Source organism: Terrapene carolina, unplaced genomic scaffold, assembly GCF_002925995.2.
Source record: "Terrapene carolina triunguis isolate 2854851 unplaced genomic scaffold, T_m_triunguis-2.0 Scaffold33847, whole genome shotgun sequence".
In the NCBI taxonomy this organism is placed as follows: domain Eukaryota; kingdom Metazoa; phylum Chordata; order Testudines; family Emydidae; genus Terrapene; species Terrapene triunguis.
Genome location: NW_020698198.1, coordinates 1 through 9,985, shown reverse-complemented (window position 1 = coordinate 9,985; position 9,985 = coordinate 1). Strand labels below are relative to the sequence as shown.

General features: G+C 40.8%; 1 protein-coding gene across 1 annotated transcript; it reads left to right on the top strand.

Moving 5' to 3' along the window:
* Window positions 1–206: 206 nt before the first annotated feature.
* On the top strand, window positions 207–8,719 carry LOC113409552 (long-chain specific acyl-CoA dehydrogenase, mitochondrial-like; the record flags this gene model as incomplete). Its single annotated transcript, XM_026663587.1, has 5 exons — window positions 207–266; window positions 651–812; window positions 6,736–6,873; window positions 7,332–7,496; window positions 8,536–8,719. Coding segments are annotated over 5 exons (694 nt in total), but the record flags the coding sequence as incomplete, so codon positions are not given.
* Between the last annotated feature and the right edge of the window lie 1,266 nt (window positions 8,720–9,985).

The following is a 9,985-nucleotide window of genomic DNA, read 5'->3' as shown; positions in this document are numbered from 1 at the left end:
TAAACCTGCAAGTGACCTGTGCCCCATGCTGCAGAGGAAGGCAAAAAAACCCCAAAACCCCAGGGTCTCTGCCAATCTGACCCCAAGAAAAATTCCTTCCCGACCCCAGATAGGATGATCAGTTAGACCCTGAGCATGGGTGGCAAAAGAAGCAGAAGAGTTTCACTGTTTAGTTTTATTTGTATTTTTTTTTTTGTTTTTTGAAGGATGATGGTATTGATTGAATTTGAAAGTGAGGGACTACTGCTGCTGGACCTTAGCCCTGCGTCAGTGTGTTTTTTGGAATGGTTCATTCAAGCCTGTCTGTGCAGCTGTGCTGGATGCATGTCAAAGTTGACCTGAAACACCTCTTGCTGTACCGATCTTGGGTTTTTTTTCTGGTTGTCAATCATGTCAAGTAGCATAATGGACAAATGTCCATGTCTATTAGGCTTCCGCGTTGAAAATTTATGAACAGAATTATATGCTGGTTTGCCTGCAATACCAGGAGACTGTACTCGATGACCCAGGAGTTCCTTTCTGCTCCTATGTTCCTTTGGAAGGCTAGTGCCATTCATTGTGCCCACAAGTATTTGACCAAGATGGGCATTCACTGTTTAAAAAAGTGTTAGGTAGCATTCCTTACAAATGCTCTGTCTGTCTCTTTTTAGGTATCTGCAGACTGAAAATCATGAGTTGGTACGTCAAGAAACATCTTCTGCTAAAACGTTAATGGATATTGGAACTCGAAGGATCTTCTCTTCGGATCATGATATCTTCAGGGAAAGTGTGAGGAAATTCTTCCAGGAAGCAGTGCTTCCTTACCATGCAGAGTAAGATATGGTTTGGATATTTTATGTTGCCTACTAATTCCAGGCTGTTTCACAGAACTCTCTGGGAATGATGTTCTGAATATAACAAGCAAACTGTGGAGTTTATTTTAATTTTTAAAAAATTGTATTAAGGCTTGTATATAATATATATCTTGGTGTGCATATCTCCTGCATCACATGTTTGAAGGAAGAAAAAAAGTACATGGTTATATTTGTAAAGCAAAACAAAAGAAAGTGCTTTCTGTATTTCTCACGAAAGGATGCCAGGTTGGTTAGCTAGGAGCTCATTATTTGCAGGAGCAAATGCAGCACAGACAGTAAAATGCAAACTTCTGTAGACGTTTGCCTTGCCTCTAGGGATGAAAAGGTAGTTAATCTCTTTGTTAGCTTTGCTAGGCTTTAGTATTATCACTGTTTATTATTTGCATTGTAGTAGTGCCTAGGAATCCCAGTCATGGACCAGGATCCTAGAGACTGTACAAACCCAGAACAAGAAGACCGCTCCTGCTCCAAAGAGTTTACAGTCTAAAGGTGTTAGTTGTGTTGGTTTATATATTGTGGCTATCTGTCCCCTGAAAAGGGGACTTAACGGTTGGTGTACACACAAACTTGCCCCAAAACAGCTAACTTAATTTTAATTCACATCTTTTATTTCTGTGCAAGTCTGTGTGTGGGCACTCTTACTTCAGAGTAAGTGTTCTATTCTGACTGAGTTAAAGTGGGGTTCTTGTTGTTGTTGTTTTAATAGCTAAATTAAAATAGGATGAAGTTGGTTAAAACAACAACAACCCTGTTTTAGCTCAGTAAAAATAGGACTCTTTTAGTTGAAATAAGTGTCTACACACGCACATTATAACAAAATATGTGTATTAAAAGAGATTGTTATTTTAGTGCAATTTTGTGTGTAGACTAGTCCTAAAATTAGCTCTTCTAGAGGTCACAACCGAGACACCAGATGGTAATGATTTTGCATTGCTCCCAGCCAGGGCTGGAACAGCAGTCTAGAAATGAAAGATTTCAGTTACCAGTCCCCTGATCTATTCATCCCCCTGACAGTTCCATTGCTATATTTGGTGTAGCTAGCTTGTTTCAGGCATGATCCTTAGTGTATTTTTGTTTTGTAATCTCCTAGTCCAAATTCCGGTTTTGAAACCCATTATTTTGCGAAGAGTTATGGTTGTCATTCTACATCTAGGAGAGCAGTTTCATTTCAGAATTAATTTCAAGATAATTGAGACTTAGCACGTCAATATCAAACAGTTGTTTTTAATTCTGGTAGCGAGGGTAATGCGATGAAATATGGTATGGTGTTCTTCCACTTAAATTTAGCCAGTTAGCTCAGAAGGGTAGCTGTACTTCAGAGATGGTGATCGTTCTTTCTAGGGCAACAGTGCATGTCTACAAAACCATATATTGTCCCATTCTCCAATAAGGACCATCTTCCAATTAAAGATTTAAGCAACTGTATTAGTTCTGGACTGGGAAAGCAAACAATAAAAAGATGAATTTAATATATTTCACCTTTTCACATTTATTCCATCCCTTCCCTCTCCTCTCTTCAACTCCTCCACCTGGAACTTCTCTCTTATGTCTGTAATAATTGTTCTGTTTCTGCCCAGTCTCCAGAAGATAAACTTGAGAGAGAGAATGCTACAAACGTTCACAACCAATTATTATTTATTTGTATTACCATAGCATCAAGGGGCCTTACTCATAGACCAGTATCCCACTGAGATAAGCCCTGTACAAACACAAACAAAAAGATGATCCCTTCCCTGGGGGCTTAATATAGCTTCTCTTCTTCCATTTATAGTTACTGAGCAATGCCATTCAACCAAACCAAATAGAGACTATAAAACACCATCAACTTAAAATCATTCTCGTGTCTGAAATAATTTTCACTTCTTACTGTTATAAGTAAGACATATTGCTACTCTAACTGAAAGAGATTAGAAGAAAGATTTTTCTAAAATTTACTTTGTATGTTTGAGAGTGCTTTATGGGTAGTCACGTTCCCCTTCTCTGTAAAGTCAGTTTCCTTCTGTTGTTAGCATGGGTCTTTTCACAGAGCAACAGGGGAAAGAGAAACACGTATAAAGTAGGAAAATGTCTGTAAAGCCAAACAAAAAAGAAAAAAAAAATAGCCCTGGAATTATGGCAGGTGTAGAATCTGACACTACTTTAATTATTTTTTGCAGCTGACTAGATTTCAAAGTGACAATGTCCCTTTAAAACTTATATGCCAATCCCTGTAACCTTCAGCTATTATTCATTACTTATGTAAAACTATAGATGCACGTGGCACTTTCCAGTAGTGTAATAATTAATTGGTGATCTGGAAAAGGGGGTGAACAGTTAGTGGCAAAGTTTGCAGACAATACAAAATTATTCAAGTCCAAAGCAGACTGTGAGGAGTTAGAGGGATATCACAAAACTGGGTGGCTGGACAACAAAATGGCATATGAAATTCAAAGTTAAGTGCAAAGTAATGCACATTGGGGAAAAAATAATCCCAACTATGGATTTTAATGGATTCTAAATTAGCTGTTGCCACCGAAGAAAGAGATCTTGGAGTCACCTTGGATAGTTCTCTGAAAACTTCCAGTCAACGCGCAGTAGTGGTCAAAAAGGCTAACAGTATATTAGTAACTATAGGAAAGGGATAGAAAATAAGACAAAATATAATACCACTATATAAATTCATGGTGTACCCACACTTTGAATACTGTATCCAGTTCTGGTCACCCCATCTCAAAAAAGATATAGTGGAACTGGAAAAGGTTCAGAGAAGGGCAACAAAGATGATCCAGGGTATGGAATGGCTTCCATATGAGGAAAGACTATAAAGATAAGGACTAGTCAGCTTAGAAAAGGGACGACTGGGGAGGGGGGTATGATAGAGGTCTATAAAATCATGAAGAATGTGGAAAAAGTGTATAGAGAAGTTTTATTTACCCTTTCATACAATACAAAAACCAGTCATCACCTGATGAAATTAATAGGCAGCTGATTTAGTGCAAACAAGAAAGTACTTTTTTTACACAAGGCACAACTAACCTGTGGAACTTACTGACATGGGATGTTGTGATGGGCAAAAGTGTAACATAGTTCAGAAAGAACTGGATAAGTTCCTGGAGGATAGATCCATCAATGGCCATTATCCAAGATGGGTAGGGACGCAACCCAATGCTAGGGGCAACCCTAAATCTCTGACTGTCAGAAGCCAGGAGTAGAAATCAGGTGTGGATCACTCCATAATTGCCCTGTTCAGTACATTCCCGCTGAAGCTCTGGTACAGGCTTCTGTCAGAGACTGGATACTGGGCGAGATGGACCATGGTCTGACCCAGTATGGTAACTTTTACGTTCTTAATACACAAAGTCTCTGCCCTGAAGAGCTTGGTGTCAGATTTTCAAAATCACCTTGGAGTAGGAAGAGAGCCTGAGACATAAGCCCTTGTATCAGAGGCCTGGTATGAGGCAGGACCTGCTCGCAGAATTTGGTAACAGGGCTAATATTGCAAAAATACACATTCCTAAGAAGTGCTAGTCAGAAAGTACTCACACAAACATATCCAGATATCAAGTGGTACCAGAACATCCTGATATCAAGTATGGCACAAAAACATTCCCCGAGGATAACAGGAACACACTGACCCCTCCTAAGAGATAAGGTCAGGATAACACTACGAAATAAAACTGTTTTGATCGAACCAACATGTACAAGGTAATGGGTAATAGCTAGCCATGTCACAGGGCAGTAACTAACTATGTCAGAGGAGCAGTACTAACTTGTTTGTATTGGGGTATAAAGATGTATCTCAGAGGGAGTATCTTTGTCTGGTCTAGGGAGGAATGGGAAGTCCCGCCGTTCACTGAGCTGGTCCATTGTTACGGGCATACATGTATTAGTGGTCTGGTGGAGTCTGCAGGATACTAGTACCGGGCTTCGTTGACAATAAGCCTGGCTGGGTGCCTTTGTCCCTTAACGGATCTTGTGCTCATTGGCTGGTTTGCTTGAGGTCTGCCATGCCAGCTGTCTGCGCAGGGCTGGGGCAGCACACAAAGAAACCACACACATGCAGCCAAACATCTATCAACATCTAATCACACACTAAGTGACTTAAGACTATTGGTTTTCAAAGGCTGTGTCTTCATTGCGGGAAAAAGTGCATTCTTAACTCAAGCTAGCTAATGCACGGTAAAATCCTAGGAAAGACAAGTCTTTAGCTTGTGTAAAATTTATCTACTGCCTTGTTTTCCCTAGGATTTTACCTCAAGTTAGTAACATCCTTCCCCCCACCCCCCGGAATATAAGGCCAATTGTACTTGTGCGCCTGCAGCATTTACATGCTTTTGAAAAATCCGACTGTAAAGGAACAAATGGGTGTAATGGTAACACCTAGTAAGTGGCTGGGCAGACATGGAGGGGTGAGTGTGTATGTTGGCAAACGCAGGCTTTGTGGAAGACATGATTTTTTTAGGGCTGATTTGGAGGTATGAGAGCTCATCGCAAATGTTGCTTGGAAGGAATGGAGTTCGGAGTGAACGGAAAAACACAGGGAGTGTTTGGGAGAGAAACTTACATGGGCTATCTGAGGTGGGAGTGGGATTGAAGAGAAGTTTTAACTGCCTGGATAAAGAGCCAGTGGGACAGCCCAACCATGCGTGTCTCTCTCAGGCAGTGATCCCCAAACTTTTTACCTTGCGCACACCCCCCCCCTCCCCTTACCTATAATGTAATCTGTCTCTCCTCATAGAGCCGTGGTTGCGAGCCGCAGCTTGGAGTGGGGCTGCGGCCGGGCCGGGGGCCAGGGCCTGGGGCTGGAGTTAGGGCTGGGGGCTGAGGCTGGGGTCTGGAGTGGAGTCGCGGTTGGGGGCTGTGGCCAGGAGCCATAGCCATGGCTGGGCACTGGGTAGCAGCCGGGAGCTAGGGGCCAGGGCCAGGGGTGGGGCTGGGGCAGAGTGGGGCTGGGTGGCACTCCCTCCCTGGCCCCACCCTGCCACACACCCCTGAACATTCCTCCGTGCCTCACAGTTTGGAGACCTCTGCTCTAAGGATTCATGTATGTGCTCTCAATGAAGATGGATTCATCCTTCAAATATAAGCTAATAATCCAAGGAAAAGTATCTTCCAAAGAAGTAGGAAGGTGTGGATCTCATTAAGTCTTCTAGCACATGCAGTGTTTTATAGTGTAATATATCTTGCTATTGCAAAGCTCTGTTTCTTTGATATTTCTTCTAGTATTTTCTCAAATTGATTGCTCGGTGAAGTGTCTGTTGCATACACTTTACATCCATTTCAGTTGCAGCTGATAAAAGGCCTCCAAACTAGTCTGTGTGGCTGAAAAGATGAGCCTTGCACTGCATCCTGAAGGCCATCCAACTCTGGCTCTAGCAGACAGCCTGAGTGAGAAAGATCCACAGATAGGGAATTTCTGCCATGAGTCTCTAATTCTCCTTCCGAGTTAAAATCTAAGGACTATCACCAGAAGCTCTTCTGCTGTCAGTTTACCAAAGTACCACAAAAATCAACTCATCTTTGGTAGTGTTCACAAATTTATCAGGTATAAAAGTTAAGGAAATTGCAGGTTATACATTGGAAGCAGAAATTAGCTTTTTACCACCTACCATACTGCATGTAATTCTGTGGTGGCAACTTAATCATTAATGCATAGACTTGGAGACTACAGATCCTAAGTACGTTGCATGAGTCCAAGTTGCCTACCTCTCCCCAGCTGGCAAAATACACATGCCTGTTTTATGTTACCTCATGTGTTGTAGGTTGGTTTCTGAGACTGAAAGTCTTATTCTTAAGCACTGAAACTTGGTAGCAGATTTTATGGTGTAAAGCAGCAGCTGTGGCAAATCACAAATAGTAGGAGGGGAATTCCACTAACTTCTCGTTCCTGTATCATTTGCAGATGGGAGAAGGCTGGCCAGGTGAGCAGGGAGCTCTGGGAAAAAGCTGGACAACAGGGACTGCTCGGTGTCAATATATCGGAAAAACATGGTGGCATTGGAGGGGATCTGCTCTCTTCAGCAGTGGTCTGGGAAGAGCAGTAAGTACAAGACACTGCAGCAAGAATCAAATTTGTACCGTTATAAGATTGTATTTGTTCATCTGATTTCCTGATTCCTATTGTAAGGAGAGTGTGTTCACAGACAGTAATAGTCTTTTCCTTCCACAGAAGTGATACATGCATAAGTACCCCCTACTTTAGATATTTCAGATGATTTTTTTTTAAATAATAAATATCATAGTATTATATATTTAGGACTGCCGGGAGAGGAGGGGATATGTTCTCTTTAGACTGGTGGGTGATCCAATAGTCTGACAGTGAAAGTACATTCTATAAATAAATAAGAACATGGATGTAACAAGTTAAAATTGTGTGTGTCATTTTGACAGCTTTTAGTGTACATTTCTTTCAGTTTGGGTTCTCTGGTTTTAAAATTCAATAGATCAATCACTGTCACACTTTCTTCTAAAGTTTGCTTTTATTCTTTTCTCTTCAAGGATGTATGTTAATTGTACTGGCCCAGGATTCAGCCTTCATTCAGATATTGTCATGCCCTACATCGCAAACTATGGCTCAAAAGATCAGATTGAACGGTTTATCCCTGAAATGTCTGCAGGCAAATGTATTGGCGCTATAGCCATGACAGAACCTGGGGCTGGCAGGTAAGCTGAAAAGGACAACAGATGGGCTTTACATACATGTTGCTTACCTCATCTCGCTGTGTAAAAACTCCGAGTTTCATAGTTACATGGCCATTTTACTGATTAGGCAGTAGCCCGGAATAGGTAGAACCACAGAAATAACCTTTAATTATAGATTGCTGTTTTACAGCTTTGTCATTTCCGGATGCCTGTTCCAAACCCATGATCTTGCCATCAGCCCTAGGACAAATAGGGTTTTGTATTTGTTTTAGATTCTGCATAAACTGCCACTAGCCTACTTGTTGCATGGACATTCTTTAATGTGAAATGTAATAACTCAGTAAAGGAGGCTTGACTTAGTCCATATAATGCTGTCTGAATTTGGCAAGAGGGCCTATTTCCTTGTCCCTGAATCCTGTATAGAATAGAGTTCTCTTTCCTGTACTCTCATTCATATAGTATAAGGGCAGACAGTAGGATTATTGGGTAGATTACTGATTCAGGATCATTCTCTTCAATCTGCTAAGCAGAGGGGAGTACAATAGGGAGCTGCACCTTCTATACTGTCTCCCCACTGGTCCTAGAAACAGCAAAAGCCTCTCTGCTTGAGAACCATAAGCTGACCTCTAACTATATGTGGAGGGTGCCAAGCTGAGCGGCTGATACCTGCTTTCTGGGGCAGCCCTAAATTGATGGGCCATGTCGACATAAGATGCTGCTGAGCTAATAGATATTATTTGTGCACATGGTACTTCGGCTGTGAGCAGGTATGTCCCTTTGAAAGTGAAGTAGAACCATGTGCTGTACTGAAGATGCAGAGGTTCATCATTCATATACATAACACACTTGTGGTTTCCATAATATTCTCTAGACCCTTTTTAATACATCCCTGAATCCTATTTTAGCTTTTGACTACTGTTGTCCATAGCACTATCCACAAGGAGTTGTAGGCTCTGTGCTCTTCATTATTTTATACTAGGATTATTTTTTAAATGTGAACTTCATGCCACTGCTGGATTGTTCTCTTAAATAACTTTCTTTTCTCGCCAATCAATTTTAGTGATTTGCAGGGTGTACGAACGTATGCAAAAAAGGATGGAAGTGATTGGATTCTCAATGGAAGTAAGGTATGTGAGCGGATGTGCTCTGACTTATGGTGCTTGGGTACTGAATACATCCAGTTAGTGAGAGAATTTACTTCATTCTACAGCTGCTTTCCCAGCTCTTAGTGTCTCTACCCCTTTGTTTTTCCTTTTCTATGAGTTACATCTTATAGAAGAATTCATGTTACCCAGCCATCCAGCTTGTGATGCTGACAATTTATGGGTCAATCAGCAGAGCAGATTCTTTTCTTTGAAGCTTTTATTGGAGAACAAAAAAGCAGCCCGATCATAAGATTTTGCTCTTTTTCTTGACTGGTAAAGTCCGCCTGCACAATATAGCCAAGGGCCAGATTGTTTCTCAGTTCAGTGGAGTTGGTAGCAAAATAGCCACCCTGCTATGCGTTCCCCTGTTGGTCAAGGGAAACAAACTAAAACCTTTACTCCTTTACTACTTCAACACAAAAATGGAATCTTTATCCAGTGACTGTATTGTTCAGTGTATGGGATAAATTCCATATTAGATGCCAACCACATATTGAGCCGCTATAAGGGTACCCATCTCATTTAACCCCTAATACAAAGAATTAAGAGGATTGAAGTAGGGGATTGTCATTCTAAAAACTTTTAAATGACACTGCTGTTAGTTGAAAACTTTTAAAACTAAAAACCTCTTAGAGTTACAGCTCTGTCCTGGTACTTGATTTTTTTGAGTATTGGGATGGTTGGTTTAGTAAAACTGTTTTTTAAAAACGATGAATCATAGGTGACCACGTGGTCTAGTGGTTAAAAAGAGAGACCAAGAGACTTCAATTCTGTTGCTACCTCTTCCACTAACTTTTTTTTTTACTTTGAGAAAATTTCTATGCCACCTTGGGCCTCAGTTTCCCTATTTGTAAAGTGATGGTGATGATTCTTGTCTGTCTGGGTAAAAATGCTTTGAAATCTTTGGATGAAAACACAAAGTTGTAATAGTATTTTGATTTCAGTATATTTCAAAGATTCTTCCTGCTGTGAATTGCCTATTACTTTTAGACTTTTAGGCATATTTATGGGCTAAATCTATATGTGTTTGCAGAGCCTAGTACAGTGGGGCCTTGTCCAGATTGGGGCTTTTGGTCACTGCAGTAATAAAATAATAAAACCGTAAGTGTTTATATGTATTTGTCCATAAGTATGTAAAAGATACTGTTTAGATAGATAAACTTAATAGTTGCATGCCTGAACCTAGGCAAGACAAGGCAGTTCAGTCATTTTTTTGGTTGGCATGGTTAGGAATCTGAATCTAATTTTTATACTTGGCATGTCTGTGTCTATATTCTGCCTGTCGTGTGATATCAGAATTTGACTTAAAACATACGATACAGTGAAGGCAACTGTACGTTTCCACCCACTGTAGCATGCAACAGT